This window comes from Diabrotica undecimpunctata, chromosome 9 (assembly GCF_040954645.1).
Source record: "Diabrotica undecimpunctata isolate CICGRU chromosome 9, icDiaUnde3, whole genome shotgun sequence".
Classification (NCBI taxonomy): domain Eukaryota; kingdom Metazoa; phylum Arthropoda; class Insecta; order Coleoptera; family Chrysomelidae; genus Diabrotica; species Diabrotica undecimpunctata.
Genome location: NC_092811.1, coordinates 121,594,198 through 121,614,424, shown reverse-complemented (window position 1 = coordinate 121,614,424; position 20,227 = coordinate 121,594,198). Strand labels below are relative to the sequence as shown.

General features: G+C 33.0%; 5 protein-coding genes across 5 annotated transcripts; 2 read left to right on the top strand and 3 right to left on the bottom strand.

Annotated features, from left to right (window-relative positions):
• Positions 1-3,757: 3,757 nt before the first annotated feature.
• Positions 3,758-4,537, bottom strand: Polr2K (DNA-directed RNA polymerases I, II, and III subunit Rpb12). Its single transcript, XM_072545135.1, has 3 exons — positions 4,366-4,537; positions 4,219-4,311; positions 3,758-3,942 (listed from the first exon to the last, which is right to left on the bottom strand). The coding sequence occupies exons 1-3, from the start codon at positions 4,421-4,423 to the stop codon at positions 3,920-3,922; spliced, it is 174 nt and encodes a 57-aa protein (XP_072401236.1). The 5' UTR covers positions 4,424-4,537; the 3' UTR covers positions 3,758-3,919.
• Positions 4,538-4,844: 307 nt separating this feature from the next.
• Positions 4,845-6,458, bottom strand: scu (hydroxysteroid 17-beta dehydrogenase 10). Its single transcript, XM_072545134.1, has 5 exons — positions 6,305-6,458; positions 5,826-5,993; positions 5,596-5,760; positions 5,181-5,418; positions 4,845-5,126 (listed from the first exon to the last, which is right to left on the bottom strand). Exons 1-5 carry the CDS (start codon positions 6,311-6,313, stop codon positions 4,936-4,938), a joined length of 771 nt encoding a protein of 256 aa, XP_072401235.1. The 5' UTR covers positions 6,314-6,458; the 3' UTR covers positions 4,845-4,935.
• A 99-nt stretch (positions 6,459-6,557) lies between these two features.
• On the top strand, positions 6,558-7,717 carry LOC140451373 (uncharacterized). The gene has a single exon (XM_072545133.1). The coding sequence runs from the start codon at positions 6,558-6,560 to the stop codon at positions 7,659-7,661; it is 1,104 nt and encodes a 367-aa protein (XP_072401234.1). The 3' UTR covers positions 7,662-7,717.
• A 1,607-nt stretch (positions 7,718-9,324) lies between these two features.
• Positions 9,325-10,229, bottom strand: Alg14 (ALG14, UDP-N-acetylglucosaminyltransferase subunit). Its single transcript, XM_072545132.1, has 2 exons — positions 10,098-10,229; positions 9,325-10,043 (listed from the first exon to the last, which is right to left on the bottom strand). The coding sequence occupies exons 1-2, from the start codon at positions 10,102-10,104 to the stop codon at positions 9,385-9,387; spliced, it is 666 nt and encodes a 221-aa protein (XP_072401233.1). The 5' UTR covers positions 10,105-10,229; the 3' UTR covers positions 9,325-9,384.
• A 37-nt stretch (positions 10,230-10,266) lies between these two features.
• Positions 10,267-17,767, top strand: Bem46 (abhydrolase domain containing 13-like protein Bem46). The gene is made up of 4 exons (XM_072545130.1): positions 10,267-10,590; positions 10,647-11,072; positions 13,215-13,375; positions 17,128-17,767. The coding sequence occupies exons 1-4, from the start codon at positions 10,428-10,430 to the stop codon at positions 17,443-17,445; spliced, it is 1,068 nt and encodes a 355-aa protein (XP_072401231.1). The 5' UTR covers positions 10,267-10,427; the 3' UTR covers positions 17,446-17,767.
• The last annotated feature ends 2,460 nt before the right edge of the window (positions 17,768-20,227 follow it).

The window sequence follows — 20,227 nt, the reverse complement described above, 5'->3', positions numbered from 1 at the left end:
GAAACCTTTCCACATTTCTTCTGGGTTTTCTTGTGTATTCAACATACTAGTTTTCTTTAATGCATCTCTAAATGTTTTCGGATTTAAAATCTCCAGCCTGTTTTGATTTTGGTGCAGCATTGTTCTTTTTAGCTTCATCTTGAAGCAAGCCCATAACAATTTATGATCGGATCCACATTCAGCTCTTGGTCCAGTTTTTACGTTTGTAAAACATGTCTCCATCCGTTTCTTATAAATATCTAGTCGATTTGGTTCTTGTAGTCTGCATTTAGGCTGGACCACGTCGATAAACGACGGGCATGATGTTTGAACATTGTGTTTACAATGGCCAAACTATTTTCGGTTGCAAAATCTATTAAACGTTCGCCTCGGCTGTTTCTAATACCTAACCCATAATTTAATACATTTTGGATGTTATCATTTCTTGTTTCTCCTACCTTAGCGTTAAAATCATCCATCATTATAACAACAGTTGTTATCAACAGGCCCTCGAAGACACTTTGTCTCATGACCATGTAATCGATGTAGATGTAGCAACATACGTTGCCATGTTACCAATTCCAACGGTAACTTATCGTAATTTTTAATAACATTATAATGTAACATATTTATAAATTTATAAAATTTAAAGGATTTTCACCCATATATTTTAGTGGCTCATAGCATGTATACTTTGTTACACTGATGATGGAATTTACATTTCGAAAACGTTCTGTATTTGTGATATAGCCCGTTTGGGTATTTTATTTATACCTTTTACTAAAGATTTGAAATAAAATTTTTTGTGATACATGGATTCTCATAAACGTTACCAGCAAATTCAGTACATTTTAGATGATACCACGGAGGACAATTGTCACAACCAATATTCTTTAATTCGTTTATTTCTGTGTCACTAAACAGTTCCTTTTCACACGAGTCACACCTTATTCTGCTCACTGTGATGTTGTACTATTCTTCCTCTTTTTAATGTTTTTTGGCTAGCTTTTCTTTTTTGTAATTCTTCTTTTTTCTTTCTGTCTCCTTCTTTTCCTTAGCTTCCAGTCTTTTAATTTTTTAAATCAATATATCGTTCTTTTTCTGCTCCTTAATTTCTTCCTTCTGCTTCTCAAACTGTCTCCACTCATCGGAGGAAATGGCTCCTATTCTATTAATGTACATCTTCTTTTTTATGGTGTTAGATGTACCATGTACCTACTAGGTAAAGTTAAATACTTACCTAAAACGGGTGATAGATTTGTTGATTTAACAACAACATTGGACAAGACATTTATTTTGTTTTTGATATTTTTTGGACTGTCATTTAATTTGCTTTGCATATTTTGTGTATTATTTTCTTGCAAAATATCATTTTCGGTAGGGTTTTAGTTCCTACACTCTTTATTTGTTATTTTTATATTCTCCGTAATATAGTTATGGTTTTCTAAAAATTCGTCTTCCGTTCAATTTTCTTTATCATCCTCCATCTTATCTTGGTTAATGTTTGTTTCTGTTTCAGATTCCTTAGATGATATTTTCAACTTATCATGTGTCGCGAGGTTTTTTGTGACAGTTCAGATCTTCTGGCGTATTTGCATTAAATTTAGCAACTTATGATTGCTGTGTTTCCTGGACTTCATGATTTTGTGGTATGACTTCAAATTCGGTTATAATTTCGAAGTCATTTAGTCACTTTCTGTCAAATTAGTTTCCAGTGTATCTTCTTGATGTGCCTATCCGTTACGAATGTTGGCGATCATCATGGGCCATGGCAATCTTTATCTTATCTGCAGCAGCGCGGAAAAGCTGGACAGATGTTGTATTGAACCAGATTCTGAGGTTATTTAACCAAGATGTTCTTCTTCCTGGACCTCCAGTGTATAATCACCTATATTTGGTGAACTTATATCAAAAACTTGAACTGGTTGTGACACTAGTCTGATTGATTATGTGTATGATTAGGAAAACTTATGTCATTTATTTGTGCCTGGCTAATTGAATTTTCGGTTGAATTGAGACTTTCAGCATCGTTATTCTTTGCTGTATTTAAAATATCAACAACGATTTTTGAGTCAACTCCAACATTTTTCAACTCGTTACTAAGCTGATTTATGTGTTTGGGAAAGAAAAATCCTAAGGAAGATCTTTGGCCCTGTGCTGGATGAAGCATCAGGACAATATAGGATAAGAACTAACAAAGAGCTCGAAGAACTTTACCCAGACGCCAACATCATAAGAGAAATAAAGTCCAGAAGACTCCAATGGGCAGGACACCTCAGAAGACATTCTGACGAACACGAACAGTAAGACTGGTGTGGGAGAAAGTCCCAACTGGAAGGAGACCACGCGGACCCCCTCGTCTCCGGCGGCGAGATAATATAGCAGGAGACCTAAGCACTATGGGCGTGGATAATTGGATGGAGGTTGCTCAAGACAGTGGAGGCATGTTGTCGAGTCGGCTAAAACCTACGAAGGGTTGTAACGCCACGGAGTAAGTAAGTACTAAGCTGATTAATTATATTGATGGCGGTGTTCAAATGCCCGTTCTTTATTTTCTTGTCTGGAGATTTTTAGTGGAATTCTGATGTTTTTCAAGAATGTTTTGTACACATTTTGAGTAATCCAAGGCATTTGGATTGTATGGATATAAGCCACACTTGCGAAAACCATTGTTAATAATTACAGGCAAATTTTCTTTTTCTAAAACTTTTTTGAGCAATGGACAAAAAGTTGATTTGCTCAAAATATTAACATTTTCACGATGAGTTGCCCATTCGTGCAGGTACTGTATCTTTCCATTGTGACTTTAAAGGTTGGAAGAGGTTTTACATCTGCAGGCTGAATCAAATCTTAAATCCGTTTTCATAACAACATTCACTGAGCCACATTGTTAAGTTTACTACCCTACAGGCGGGGTTTTAGGGGGAAGCCCATGGGTTAGTCATAAACCTTTTTGCATCTCTTTTAGGATCCCAAAATTGATATTATCGGCAAAATTCAGCTTGTTCGTATGATTTTTAGGGGTGGGGGGTTTTTAGGGGTAAATCTCTGATGACTGGACTATTACACAATCACCTTAACTGATCATTATTAATGTTTCAATATGATTTTTTTCCCTTAAATGAACCATTTTTATTCTACAATTTATTACTGTGAATTTATTTGTCAACAGTTATTACTAGATAGTACTCGTTTATTTCTTACATTATTTTAATCCCAAAAGCTTAAGGGTAGGGGAGACCAGGAAAATTCTACGCACCTAATGAAAAATACTTACAAAAAGTATCATATGTGCACACAAACTTCCATAATTTAACTATTGGTAAATTTAACTGAAACTATCTATTTACAGTGCATATAATATGGATGTACGTAAACTGACGACCAAAATTCCATTTTAAATTTGACATAAAAAATAGTAAATCTAAATAATATTAAAAAATCAAGTCCTCAATCACAACATACTGTATAATATGTATATTTTCTTCTAGTTTAAAGGTTGAGTAGATTTTGCCACTAGAGTAGGACAATTATTTGTATTGTACCTCTTATTGTTTTTGTGTAATATTCTGTTTGCCATCCTTCTAACTTCGCTTTAATGTTTTTTTATACTATTCTTTGTTTGATCTGTAAATACAATTACACTTGGAGCTGTTATATTTTCTTTTTTTTTTTTTTAATATCTTTATTAGGTACATCATCTTTATTAAAAATAAAAGTTGTTCCATGTTATCCAAATAATATTCAACCAATTCAACTAATTAATAACACACAAAAAGACAATAATAATCATAAATTTTATTTTTACTTGCTATTAGAAGTTATTCTCATCACATTACTAATTGTACACAAAAAATAAAAAATATAGGTTATTGGACCTAATCCTTTAGTTAGGACAGTCAATATTTACAAATCAGTTGAAGATCTCCTTGGAACATCTTTATCTTGCATCAAAAACAACCACTGAAATTTGTGTTAAGGAAAATTCACAAATGTTTTAAATCATAAAAAAGCAAAAATATTTAATGAGAGCCAAATAAAAATGACTATAAAATAAATTCTTCCCAGTGTAAATGAAAAATCATAAGACAAATAGTGTGTAGTCTTATTTGCCCAATTTGTTGAACAAGAAGCCAAATCGCATCCCCAACAGAAGTAAAAAGATGATTAAAGTTAGAATATTGTGCAACCTTGCACTATAAAAACCTAAAATTTATAAAATTTAAATAAAAAGGATACATCTCTTTGTTCTTTTCTTATACATTATTCTGTAACCACATTCTCTGCATCTAATAGGATCTCTGGGTCTGATTTCATTTTCATTGTGGCATTCTGAAATTGCAAGAATGTAAACATGGTTGGGTTAACCTTATACTTTTTACTTACCGCCACAAATATACACCATAGGAGTCTTTTGCGGTTCCTTACTTGTTCCTTCCGACATTATTAATTAAATTTTTAAAGCTAGTTTAAAAGTTCTAGTATAAATGAAGAATAAAATTTTTATCAGTTGAAAACCTCTATCCTACTAAAACATTTAGCGACAATTGACTTTTATTGAATTTGACAGTTGACTGGATTTGGTTTATGAGTTACTGCAAAAAGAAAATTTGTTTAGCTCGCTGTAGTGCCATATTTTTGGAGTTTAATTGCCATGCAACACCAAATCTCCATATTAATGATATATGATTTGAATTTCATTTAAACTGCAAAATTCAAATAAGTTTTAAATAAAAGGCAAACTTGGCGAGGCAATGTGCTAACTACATTTCTATTTTGTCAAGGTTATTAATTACCTTGCTCTTTACGGCTAACAGCAACCAACTAAAAGTTAGTATCATTGTCGGGAGTGTATACGCAACAAAATTACGGAATAATTTTATTTAAAAAACTACATTAAGAAATGATATAGTATGAAGTGTAAAATCAAGTATTCTTAACATCTATTCATAGCGCTTATGGTTGCATCCTCAAAGCTCCGTCCAGTCTAACAACTTCACCATTCATCATTGGATTTTCTATTACACTCTGAACTAGATGTGCGAATTCTTCTGGATTACCAAGTCTTGGAGGAAATGGAACAGATTTCGATAAAAATTGAATTACTTTATCAGGCAATGCATCAAATAAAGGTGTTTTAAATAGACCTAGAAAAATCTATATTAATACAAATGGAGCAAGGTTTAAATGACTGCACATACCAGGTGCTACAGTAATCACACGGATCCCTTGACTCGCCAAATCTCTAGCTAAAGGCAGAGTCATACCAGCTATAGCTCCCTTACTAGCAGAATATGCTACCTGGCCCATTTGACCGTCATATGCTGCTATACTAGCTGTATTTACGACAACTCCCCTACAGCCGTGTTGGTCTGGATCATTTTCCCCGATAACTCCTACGGCAAGTCGAATAACGTTGAAAGTTCCAATGGTGTTAACCTAAAAGTGAGGCTTTATGAGAAATGTATTACATTTTAAATAACAATATGCCAGACATGATTAATTTGGTTAAATTTTGACCATAAATGTAATAAAGGCCACTAACAAAAATATATTTTGAAAGTTTTATATATAAATGTATAATATATTTATACACATCTACAAATTCATTCATACCTGTAAAACTTTGGCAAAATCTTCTAAACTATGAGGTACATTCTTCTTAAAATTATAAGTTTTAAATGCTACACCAATTCCTGCACAGTTTATTACATTATCCAATCTTCCGAATTTATCTTTGGCTGCCGTTAAAGCATTTTTGACATCTTCCTCTGAAATAACCTATAGAAAATATAAATAATTGTACAAAACGCCAATTGTTGTTGGAAGTAAGTGATAAAACTCACGTTAACTGGGGCAAACAGTACTTTATCTTCGCCTATAGTGTTTGCTACTTCTTTTCCTTTCGAAGCTGGTAAGTCACAAAGTACTACTCGAGATCCTTGTTGAACTAATCGTTCTACTGTCGCCTTTCCCAATCCAGAGGCTCCACCAGTTACCAAACTTACTGCTCCCTAAAAATTTGTTGATATTTTTTAAACATGCGGTTGGTTGATTAGCTATTCCCAATTCCCAAATTTTATAATTTTGATCAGAATTAAACCTGTATTATATCAAATTGTTATTTTATTGTATGATTTTAAGAGTATTGGATAATACTCTTAAAATTAAGTACATTTAAAGTTAGGAAATCATAAAAACACTAAAACAAAAAGGGACTTAACCTATACATACTGCATTAAAATTTCCTCTTTTGGTGGTTTAAACGTCAAGTTCATTTATTATTGTGTAGTTTTAAGTGAGTAAACAAGTTTATTTAACTTACCTTAATCATATTTTTATGACTGTAATTAAAAATAATAATTTACACCAATAAATGCGATGTTATATTTCTAACGACAAAATTACAACTTCTCTTGCACAGATTTCACAATGTACTGACTTAATTTGCTTGTTGCTTGCCGGTTTTGTACAAAGTATTTGGTAACATTGGTCAAAGCAGAGAAGGTTAAATTCTAATCTCATGTAAATAAGTTAAGTAAGTTGGCGATAATAAATCTTGGTTAATGTTTTTAGCTATGGCTCTTGTGTCTTATGATTATGGCAGTAGTGAGGAGGAAGAGGAAGAAGATAGCCCCAGTTCAAGTTCCGTGATTATTCCGAATGAAACTGAGACCCAAAAAACAAATGGACAAGAAATAAGTAAACCTAATAGTACAAATATCTTAGAAGATAACATTTCTGATGATGAAATAGATACAGATGTAATTACTACAAAAAATGACAAAGCAGATTCAAAAAGCCTATTTTCAGTCTTACCAGAAACTAAAACTGTTGCTAAGGAAATTGTAGAAGATAAAATAGAAGATTTTATTCCAAAACCTCCATCTATCCCACTAAAAAAAGAAAGACAAAAGGTCAAAATATCCATTCCCTCCTTATCCCAGTTTCAAGATGATGATGAACCAGAAGTCAAAAAAATTAAACCTTCAATAAAAGGTAGTGGGTTAATAGGATTATTACCTCCAGTTAAAGGAGCTGTTAAATCTAATATATCTTTTGTACCAAATGTTATTGCCAACAAAAACAAACCAGTAGCAAGTAGTAGTACAAGTGCTTTAGTGCCTAGTCGGGTAAAGAAGAATGCAGATCTTAAGAAAGCAGCTGTTTTGAAGAAACAAAAAGAAAAAACTAAGATAGCATTAAGTGATGCAGAAAGTGATGATGATTTAGATGTACCAGAGACATATGATGATGAAATGTGGGAAAAGGTGTGTGGCAGACCTAAAACAAAACCAATTATTCAAGTAGACGAAGAACCACAACTAGAAGAAGTCATCAACATTGCTCCCGAACCTGTCAAACCTTATGAAGGTCTTGATAATCGAGCTTTCAAGGAGCTCATTGAAAAATCTAAGAGACCTATAGGAAATATAAAGTTAATTGACATAAACGAAGAAGAAATATTAGCAGACAAGGATCTTTGGATGGCAAAGAGTCTTACAGATCCTGAAATGGCACCAAGGAGTGCCGTTGAAGATCCTGTGGATCCCACAAGAAGAAAGAAACACCACATTACATATTTAGCACAGCAAGCTAAAGCCAATGAACAGGAGTTGCAAAGCCAATGGGCTGCCAGCAAGAACAATAAGTATGCCAGTAGGGCAAAATATGGTTTTTAAGATTATAGTTAACATTTTTGTAAATACTTTTGTAAATAAACATTTTTTAATTAATACTGAATGGTAATTATTGTTTTTGTTAAATACATAAACCTTGGAATCATTAATGAGTACAATAATAAAAAACTACATTTCCTGCTATTCAAAAATTAATTGTATTTAAATGAACCTACATATGCCAATAAAAGTTTTAGCTAATAGTAAATTCAAATTTTTATTTTATAAAGTAATTAAAGCAATTGTTTCAATACATTCAGCTTTTTCTGTTTATTGTGGTTTTAAAATCAGATGAACTTCGAAAAGAAATATTATCAGAGCAGAATCAGATTTTACTTTAGTATTTTTTGACGAGGTTAATTATGTATTTTTCTCATCCATTCCTACAGCTTTTTTAATTTTCATGTGTTTTGTAGTTCTTTAACTGTAATTTCATGGACTTCTTCGATTTTGCTATTGTCCTCTATGTTTGTGTTATTATTTATGATCTTTTCTTTTTATACCAGTTTTTTGTAGTGGGTTATCTATTGATATTTCTTAATTATATTCATATTACTGCATATTTCTGTCTGATTCATGCTATGTGCCAATATTTATCTTTCAAATCTTTCCAACTCGAATTTGTATGTCTCATACCATTATACATGCTGTTTCATTAACAAATGGAAATATTTTAACTGTAGATTCCTGGGCTCAAAATATTAAGGTTGAACCCAAATCACTTAAAAAAATGAGGCTCCTTACTGAGTTACAGGGTCTCTTATTTAAAAAGTATTTGTACCCAGTACTTCAAAACTATTTGACATATCCTTGTCATATTTGGCAGAGAGTGTAGGTACTGTACACCCTACTAAATAGATAGATAAACGTTTCTGGCTACAACCAGAGGCGGACGACAGGAGAAAGTGAATATTTGTCCCTCCCCATATTCTACACCATTGGCAGAATTGCTATTTTAGCGCAATTTTTCACTTCTCCAATTTTCTATGTAAATAATATACTGTTTGTTAGTAAGGATAAAGTCATTATTTTTCGAGAAATTTGAAGACGCACATTGATAATATTACGTCAGTGTTTTTGGGTCATAGGATTGCATTTATTAGGTAAATGAAATTTTAATCGCTATTACCAAAAAATATAATGTTCTTTATTGAAATTTCCTGAAACAAATAGATGAATTACACATTTAAAAACCAATTTTTGTTTTAAAAAGAACCATTTTGTTATAATCTAAAATAAAATATTGTTTTTTACGTTACTTGGCACTCGTTAACAGGCCAATGAATAGCAGTGAAAGAACTAAAAGATCCGAAACACATAGAGAAGGGTAGATGGATTGACTATCTAAAGCAGCAGTAATTGAAGGGGTAACAAATGATACTATAACAATAAATGACTACAAATGAAGAATTTAATCAGTTTAAAAACACTTGAACAGCTGCAGGGAAAGATAGGATATCAAATGAACTGCTAAATTATTGTGTAGCAGTCATGACAGAACAACTAACATTAACAAAATTATAAAATACTGGGAGAATGGCCTACTAATTCTGGTATTCACAAAAAACGATTCATCTATGTGAGTAATTGATGAGTATTATTTTTTGTTATATAGTTTTTTTGAAATTGTCATATTCTTTCATCGAGGTGAAACATTAAACATACATATTTTAAAGTCTTTTATTATACATTAACACAACACATACAATTTACATTCTTACACATATCACATTAATTGACCAATATAGTCAGCTCTCTTAACCTTTTGCTTCAAACTAGGCCATTGCACTAAAAAGTTATCTGCCAAGTAAATCAAAATTTTGCCAGTTAGGGATAAAGTTTTCGTTCTGCAAAAACTTTCAATGAAAACAATTTTTGTGTTTGTAATGAAGGCACATTTCAACAAAAAACCTAGTCCACAAATGGGAATGCAAGTTCCAGGACCGTTGCATAAAATGAGATCTGGTCGTATTTTTAATACAAGTGGAATGCTGTAAAGTATAGAAAATAGGGTGGTAAATATTGAAGTGAAATATGATTGATGCACTACCCTACTGCGAGGAATCTTTGTAATATAGTACTCTCCATTGTCGCCGTTCGAAGATTTACTTTCTTCCAATTTTTCCACTTTGGTTAAGCTAGTAGTATCACTGCTGGCGATAATGTAGTACCTTGGAGAATATTTATTAAAATCTATATTTTCTATTAAAGACAACATCTCTGTAGTGTGTCCACCTGAACCTATACATATTACAGTTTTACAAGCTTTAGTTCTCTTTTCAGATGCATATCTACTGTATCCTGTAGTGTTTTTGTGGATCAAAAACAAAATTCTTGCGATCACTATTATAAATAATAATATACATAATTCCACGACTAGTTGTGCTAAAAATAAAATGCAGTTAGTTAAACGTCAACATAATTAATTATATTACTTACTATCCATTTATTTTTATCAAATAATATCAAATTTAATTATAATTCACATGTAAACATATTTGGCCTTTAAAAATTTGCAAATATGCGTTTATGTCATGTATGACTTTGTAAACATCATTGACATATAACTTTATAAAAGAAGAGGAATTTTGTTGCAATAACCTTAATCAGCTATATTTTGACACAAATGAGTGTGTCATGTTTGTTTTATGTGTTGGAAATTAACCAAAATATTTAAGGAAACAGTTTTCAATCAAGATGTAAAAAACCAGTAATGTTTTAGAAGTAATTTTATTATATCCCTTTTAATTGAATTTTAAGGAGGCAACTATGGGAGGATATGTGCCATTTGCTGCAAGAATCACCACAATTTTATTTAGGATGATTTTGAGAGTCTGGGCGTATTCAGGTCTCGTTTTAGTATTTTGTTGCCTAATTTATTATTTATATGGCGCAGTATTTGCTATGATTTTATTGTTTTTTGCCGTCACAGGTAAATATTAAGTTTAGTAATGCTGATGTTGTAGTACAAGAGAATTTGTTTTACAGGGATTTTGTATCAAATTCAAGACAGTTTACTTTATAATTCTGAATTGCCTACACATTCAAGGGTCTATGTACCAATACCATCCACATTTAACCTTCCGTATGAGAGTGTAATGACCAAAACCTCAGATGGAATACAAATTCATATGTATTTCATTTATCAGTCCAAAGATAAACAAAAACCATGTCCTACAATAGTCTATTTTCATGGAAATGCAGGGAACATTGGCCATAGGTTACAAAATTGTGCAGGATTGTACAGTAAACTCCAATGTAATATTTTGTTAGTTGAATACAGAGGATATGGGTTGTCTGAAGGTGTACCTTCAGAAGATGGCCTTTATTTAGATGCAAAAGCAAGTCTAGATTATTTGTTTACCAGGAATGATATTAATCATTCAGAAATAATAATTTTTGGTAGATCTTTAGGTAAGTTGTAAATATCTAATCATAAAATTCTGCTTTTACATATAAAGTAACAATTATAAGTTGGAAAATACACTACAATATCTAATATCAATTTAAAAACAAGAAAGACATTTTTAAAAGCTTTGTTTACAACCAAAAAAGTTACTAGAAAGCTCATTAGATTCTGTATCAATTTTTTATTTGTCAGTATTGCTACAAAGTAAGATGGAACTGCCTAAGATGAGAACAATTTCCGAAGTGGAAATTGAAACGTCAATAAACGTAATTTAACCTTTAATTGTGGCTTATTCCCATTTAAATAGTAATTACTTTAAACAAAGTTGCTCACATATTTGGAATATAAGTATATTTCTCTTGTGTAAATCTGGCTTTGTTTTGGCCAATCACAATCAAACAGATAGGCTCCATTGAAAATGTTTTTCTAGTTTTTAAATACATCTTCTACATACAGGGTGTTCCAAGACATTTATTAACAACCTATTATTCAGGAAGTAATGAATATTTTTATTTGAAAATTAGGAAATGTCAATTGGACCTACATCAATTGATGTATACATGAGATCTGTGACGTCATCACGGGCGCTGGCACGTCATTACAATGGAAAAAATTAAATGGATCAGAGGTGTGAAGATAAGGTCAAACGAAATACTTTTTTATCCCAAATTCAATGGTGTACCACAATGTGGATATTAATGTTAATAAATAGGCTACATTTTTAATTTAATGGCGCATTTATCGTCTCGAAATTAACCTGAAACTAGCATATTCTTATAGTTTTTACAAATTCTCAAGAAAAGCAGGTTGTCCTTGAGATTTTATTTAAATCGTTTTTTGACAACTACAAATAGTAACAGCTAATGTTACTAGTAAAAATCGCTTTCCTATTCATACCTAATGAATACATAGATATTTATGATTATTGATTTATGGTAAATGTAGGAAAAATGCTCGAAATGCTTAAGCCTTATACACGGAATGCTTTCACGAAAGAAGAACACTGTCTTATATAAATTTTGCTGTGTTTGCTTAGAAGATGCGGCAATGTTCATTTCCGAACGTTAAACATACAGATCATGTCAAACCAATACAGACCGAACAAAATGTCGTGAATGTTTTAGCATGTGTAACGATTAATTCACATGCGATGTGTATATAAGTCTATTGCTGCAGAAACTGGAGTGTCTTTAACTACAGTTCAAAGAATTTTACCTTAATATGATTTAAAAACTAAAGTTAGACAAGCGTGTACCCTGATTACTTCAGTGATGATACATGCGGCGTGTATACATGAACTGCTTAGACGGTTTGACGCTTGTGTTGAAGCAGAAGGTCATTTTGAACACCTCCTATAAAATTGATATTTCCCAATTTTCAAGTAGGAATAGAATTAACTAAATAAGCCTGTGTGTTTAAACTGTAGCTTTCTATAGAGTAGTTTGCTTACTTACTTCTTGATTGAGTGCAATTAGACAATGCAAAATGCTTTCAGAACATAAGGCCTTTTTGGCCTCAATATACTGAATACAATATGATAAACCAATAAGAATTTTTCAAAAAGTGACATTATTTAAGATTTTGCTAAAGATAAACCTTCCAATAGACCTAAATTGTATTATTTTTTCAGGAAATAATGATATCCTTTATGTACTTCATCAACACATCATAAACTGTAAACTAAAACTATAAAATTACTAACCAATTTTGTAAGCAATTCTGCGAAAGAAACTAAATGTAAAGCATATAAAGAGGGCTGAAACCTCCGAGGGGATGAACCGGGTTGACGCCCTAGCGCGAAAAAAAAAAAAAATTAAACACCTTACACATTTTATATATTACTAATAAAACAAATGAATACATCATGCTCAGGTTTGATACTATGAAACATTTTACACAAATTAATGATTCAATCTAACATAGGCAATAGGCAATACAAAGCCATAAATTCCACGAAAAAAAAAAAAACTCCTAACTTAAAACGGGTATATTCTGTCAATTTGTACACCTGAATTTCATCAACTGATTTAAAAATTCAAAACTTTAATGTTTATCAAATTCATAAAAGAAAATTGCAATAGTTTTTGTAGTGCTAGAATGATCTTATTGTCTTGCCTTCAAAATCAAATATGTTTATCTCTTTGTAGGTGGTGCTGTGGCTATAGATTTGGCTACAAGAGAAGAATATGTAGGAAAAATCTGGTGTTTAATTGTAGAAAATACATTTACAAGCATACCTGATATGGCAAAAGTATTATTAGGTTGGAGGATGCTTCAGTACTTTCCACTATTTTTCTATAAAAATAAAGTAAGTTGTTAAAATTTATATCATCATCATTATCTTTGGCTTGACAATCCTCTGTGGATCCTGGAATGCTCTAAGATTCGTCGTCATTATGTTCGGTTTCCGGCAATGTATCATCTTCTGATCTATAGTATCCATAAGTCGGTCTCAACTCCATCTAACCACTTAATTCCCGGCCAGCCTTTGCTTCTTCTTCCTATATGTGTTCCTGTCTTGGCCGGTCTTGTCTTCGGTGATGACTAGACTTGGGGCAACGAAACTAGAACTAACACTTTGAGCTATACATTGAACAAATATTTATTTATAGACCAAGCAATAAAGGTTGCATATTTGCGTCTTTTTTTGCATATTTGTTAGTTGCTTGTGCTTTAATTGCGATTCAATTTTTTTTTATCCACAATAAAAATAAAAAGACTGAAAGGATTTTTTTATAATAATATGGATGATAAACATTATATAAACAGCTTCTTTCTCGATATAAATCAATTATGTAGAAACTTATTCCAGTCTGCAAGATATTTTAAAATTTTATTTTTATTTTATAACAAAATAGGAAGACAAATAAACCACAAATTATCAACCAAAGAAAAAAAGAGAATGAATTTCATCACGTTATATCTAACTGCTGATTTTCATTGGCCTGTAATATTTTTCGACCAATCAAAATTAAAGTTTGATCAAACTGACCTTGACAAATAGAATATCCTCTATTTTTAAAGGATTTGATCAAACTCAGGATGTGATGTCATATGCTGTCAATTTTTTGGTTTGGTCAAACTAGTTTGATCAAATATTTGACCGTCTGACACGGACTTTAGTGTTAATAGCGTCTTTAATAATCAATAAAATTATACAAAATTTTCTCAAATTGTGAGTTTATATGTATGATTCTTCATCAAATGTGAAAAATTGACATGATTGTCCCAGTTTTTCCAGAATTCTAGTTGTTTTTCCGGATTTTATAAAAAATGTCTTATTTTCTAATGACCATTCTGGGCGCTAGGTAAGCACTAAAACATTAATTTTGTTCGCATAGTCTTAATATTTCTTATACTTTTAAAAAATTGAGAATTTATGAAATTTACTTGTCAATAACTATTATTTCACTTTTTTAGCTTACAGGTAATTAAAATAAACTCCACAAAAAAAAACAAAGTGCATCAATCAAAAAATTATAAAAACATACATTTAAACAGATAGGAACTTTTTATGACCGATAGCACTAATGTTTCAATAAAACGAATGAGGCACATTATGTTTTGTAGCGTTAAAAATAACATAATTTTTTAAATAATTTATAAATAAAAAAGTCTTAATTCTTTTAAACCGGAAGATACTTGAAGACCATAAACAGAAAATAAAATAAAGGTAGAGGTTTTAGTCGTTATTCAGCCTGCAGGTTGGTCGGTCATTTGACGATCGTGTTTTTTTAAATGTGGAAAAATAATTCGAATTTTGCAAACCTATTGGACCCATCGGACCCATTTTTCACACATCATTTCAAGACACCATCACCATAATAATTATCATTAATGGTGCTACTGCCCTAGTTGAGTCTCCACCTTCCTCAGTCTATTTCGCCAGTCGTTTGTGTTGATTGCCAACTGTTGCCAGTTTGCTGCGCCAATCTTCCTTGTGTCCTCATCCACATCCACACCATCCCTCCATGTCTACTGTTATCGCTAGTAGGGTTCGACTGGTTAGGTAATTTTCATTGGCTCTTGATAAATGTCCAGCCCATTCTAAGCCTATTATTTCCTATTATTTCTTTATACTTGGTACTTGGTCTCATAAACACAATTAAATATTCTTGTTAATTATTCAATTCCTTCATCGCCAAACAACTTAACGGGAATTCTTAGCGGAAATTATCAGGTCCTTTTTATTTCTGGCACAATAATATTGTATTATCCTATTCAATGGTGGCTGGAGTTTCCTATAGTAAATATTTCTGGAGTTGAAATATTATTTGCCATAGGAACTTCATTATTGTCATTCCAGCGAACAAGAGTGAGCTGATGTTCTTCGCTATGTAGAGCGTAGGAAGTTCCACGAATTTGTTTTTTATTTCTTTGAGTGGGGCTCCTTCAACCCTGTCTTTTCTAATTGTGCCGATACAGTGTATCTTTTGATCTCTCAACCTTGTCAGTAAAAGTAAAGATGTAAAAAAATTATCAATATAGATAACAGATTCTTCTGGTAAAAACCCTGTACACAGCTTTTCGGTTACGGAACTTCCTAAAGAGTTACCTTGTAATTTATCTCCACTTCCAGTATAGGGATGAAATTTTGCAAGGAAACCTTTATTGGTCTCAACGTACCAGAATTTATATCCGTAACCGATGGGTTTTCCTCGAACAAACTGCTTCATTGAATGATGTCCATAATACGGCTCCATGGCTTCGTCCACCGAGAAACTTCCGTTCACTGGCTGAAGGTAATGATGAAAACGTTCATTTAGATGGTCAATTAGGGTTTAAACTTTGAACGATTTATTGGTTTGTTGGTGCAACGTATTATCGTTAAAGTGTAAAAATTTATGAATTTGTTCAAATCTGTTTCGACTTATAGTATTACTAACTAGATGTGAGTGAGAGTCCCCTCGACATTCCCAATACATTCTCCTAGAAGGCAATGGGTGGTATCCGAGAGAATAAGGATGCCAAAGTATTTATATAAATTATCAACGGCCAAAGAGAAAGGGCAGGATTTCTGTGAAGCCTACTTTACCGTTTCTTTACAAAGATAGTCCATGAATTTTTCATCAAAAAATAATTTAAACACATCGATTGGCTTCAAATTTTGTTGTTACCGTTCATTTAGTGTATGGAGTTCCATATTGTTTTTGAAAATATTATTTATGGCTCCTTTTTCCAGTTATTTTTCTTCCCACTTACGATCGACCCTTTTGATAGATTTTTTTCTGTTCTCAGAATATTGTGAAATTCTGCAACCTCCCTTTTTCTTTTGTTACCTGATTCGTGAGTTTCAGTCACAGTTGTATGTGACAGCACTGTTTTTTCAATTGCTGTATTTTTTCGAGAAACAGCTGTAATATCCATGCTTTAAGATAGTGTATCTCGACCAATACTTTAAAAAGTGTAATTCAACTCGTCTTCCTCATCACTTCCGGCATCATCTCTGTCAGAATCATTTCCGTCATTTGGATAATTCATCGTGAGTTGAACTTCGTTACACTGGTCAATTTCCTGAGCAAAAGTATCGTCATCTTCTAAACTGTCATATATTTTTAACAATTCCTCTGCAACTTTGGGATTATTAGGATCATATTTTTTCGCCATTTTTTCTAAAACAGAAACAATATTAATTAGTTACCACGATTGCTCAGCGTATTATATATCATCTCGAGAATCAAAGACCTTCAAAATACTCACCAGTATAAATTTCAATACTATTTATATCCCTATTTCATATTTAGAAGCCTTATAAGTCAAAAAGCCCTACAAACTCTCCTAAAATGCAACCGGTGGACTATAATCCGCCAAGTGGTGATAAATTTCTAATGTTATGATAAACAGTTACCTTCTAACATCTACTCTGTAACGTATAGTGGGAAAATAACTAATGTTTACTTTTTGTCTGACTAGTAGATGGCGAAATACGTAGCAATGTCTCGGGTATTACATAAAATACGGTGGGCATTAATGGATTGATAGTCTCGTTAGTTCCATATGAATAATAAGCTAATACTTTATTCTTATGCAATATTTTTCGTTATTTCTTTTTTATTTCAGTTCCTATCATATCAGAAAGTGAAAAGCCTTCGACTGCCCACGTTATTCATATCAGGTATGGCAGACTCGCTAGTGCCTCCTCGGATGATGCAGGAACTTCACAACCGCTGCAACAGTATCAGGAAGCAGCTGCTACAAGTACCTGCGGGCACTCACAACGAAACGTGGCAATTACAAGGGTACTACCGTTCCATGGCTGTGTTTTTACAAAGTTGTAGGTTGGACAATATTAGTCATAGTCCTAACTTCGATATTAAAGTTAGTAATGCAAACACCAAGAGTGAGAGTGTATGGATAGATGTAGTACAAATTATTTAGGTATATTAGGAGATAGGTGTGATTTTAAAATTTGTAAAGATTCGGTGCAAAGTATCGTAAATAACTAGTAAGTTGGCAAGTCTAACATTACTGAAGATTTATTTTTATTTATTTATTAGTTTTTGTTATGCCTCAAGCCTCATACTAACAGATTATCTGGGTTAGTAGAAGTGACTCGGTCGTGAAAAAAGTGCTCAATAAGTACGTAAAGTCGGTCTGTCAGTATGAGTTTCATAGAGAAAATAAATTTGTTCCTCTTATATCTTATCCTTTAAAACAGGAAAAATTAAATTTATCAAATAAAAAGAAACGTTTAAAATGGTGTAAACTGTTCTTTTTGGCTCCTTTTTTCACCATTTTATATACAAATACCCAATAACTATGTTAAACGCCATTAAAATATTGCCACTTCCGTTAAAATTCATTGCTCGTTATCAATTTCATTTCTACATCATCATCAGTTGGCGCTACAGCCCTTCGTGAGCCTTGGCCTGCTTCAAAACATTCTTCCATCCTTCCCTATCGAGTGTCTGTCTTCTCCAGTCCCTCACTCCAATCTCCCTCAGATCTTCCTGTACATCGTCCAGATATCTGAGTTTAGGTCGCCCCCTTCTTCTTCTTCCGACCGGCCTGTTTAGCATAGTTATTTTAGTGGGATCACTCTCATCTATCCGCATAACGTGGCCCACCCACCTTAGGCGGTATATTTTGATGGTCTTCATGATATCTGCATCACCAAAAAGTCTATAGAGTTCAAAGTTATATCGCCTTCTCCACAGACCCTGTTCGTTTACTCCGCCATATATGGTCCTCAATACTTTTCTTTCAAAGACTCGCAGTAACTCTTCATCTCGTGTCGTCATTGCCCATGTTTCCGATCCGTATGTGAGCACTGGGCGTATAATTGTTTTATAAAGTTTGCACTTTGTTGCTATTGACATACTTCTCGCTCTTAGTTGAGGGCCCAGGCCAAAATAACAGCGGTTAGCCACGCATATTCTTTTTTTTTATCTCGTTGGATGTGTTATTTTTGTAGTCTACCAGTGATCCTAAGTAGCAGAATTCTTCTACCATTTCTATCGTTTCGTGTTGCACCTCTAAGTTATTTTGTTGAATTCTTGATATGGCCGGCATATATTTAGTTTTCTGGATGTTAATCTGAAGTCCGATGTTTTCTGCGGCATTTTTGATACGTGTGAAAGCCTCCACTGCTTCATTTTGGGTTCTTCCAATTATGACGATATCATCAGCGTATGCCATTACATCTACATCATCACAGCTAAGAAATTCCCTAATAATTTTAATTTTTTCAACAAATTAAAATTTATAAAAAAAATTTGGGACTCAAAAAATAATTATTTACATTATAAATGAGACCTCTATTTGCAAAACAATCAATTGCCACACTGGCAAAATTGTCTTAAGTTGTAATTTTTTACCGTGAATATAGTTGTAAAACCTGAAACTTTGATCGCTCAAAATTCGTTTTTCGTTGCTAGTTTCTTGGTTGTTATTAAAATACTCTTATAATTAAAGAATAGACAATGAGATTGGTTATTTTGTAGTAAAAATACAAATTTTCGCAATAAACGTCGTCTTCTTCAGGGACGATTGGAACATTTTCGTAATGTAGGACGTTTTTGAAATAAGCCAGTTTCGGATCATTTTGTCATTCTTCGCCGTACTGACTTTCCAGTAGGTTCCTTACGTCCTTCAATTTCTCTTTGCTAATGTTGGCCAAGTTCCCGACTCCTTTCATTTGGGTTGATGTTAATGGTCGATCTTCTTTTTTTTTAAATACGAGGCGTGTTTTTTATGTAAGTACCGTTTTGGAATTAAAAAAAGACGTGCAAAGATATGGCAATAATTTTATTTTTACATGAAAGCCTGTACCTTAATCTACTTTTCTACATAATTTCCGTGAATATTGAGGTACTTTTCATAACGTGGCACCAGTTTTTGAATACCCTCCTGATAAAATTCTGCCGCCTGACTTGTTAACCACTGCATCACAAATGTTTTGACTTCGTTATCGTCTTGAAGACGCTGACCGCCTAAGTGTTTCTTTAAGTGCTGGAACAAATGGTAGTCGCTTGGCGCCAGATCAGGGCTATATGGAGGATGATCTACAGTTTCCCATTTAAATGATTTGATGAGATCTTTGGTCTCATTAGCCACATGTGGACGGGCATTGTCATGCAGCAAAACGATACCCTTACTCAACTTGCCACGTCTTTTGTTCTGGATTGAACGACGCAGATTTTTCAATGTCTCACAATAAGACGCTGCATTGTCTCATTACGAGGCAGAAACTCCACTAGCAATACTCCTTTTCTGTCCCAAAAAACTGTGCACATGATTTTCCGGGCAGAAATTGTTTGCTTAAACTTCACTCTTTTGGGTGATGATGAATGTCGCCATTCCATGGATTGTTGTTTCGATTCTGGTGTGACGTAGGTCACCCACGTTTCGTCACCAGTAACAATTTGGTCTAAAAAATCTTCACCTTCACTGTGGTACCGCTCAAGGAAAGTCAATGCACTGCCTAAACGTTGGGTTTTGTGCAAATCCGTCAACATTTTTGGAACCCAACGTGAACACAATTTCCGGTAATTCAAGTTCTCGGTAACAATGCGATACAAAACACTACGAGAATACTGAGGAAAGCAGTCGGACAATGATGAAATTGTAAAGCGTCTGTTTTCTCTCACCTTTTCGTCCACTTTCTGCACCAAATTTTCATTACGACCGAAGGACGCCCACTCCGTTCTTCATCATGCAC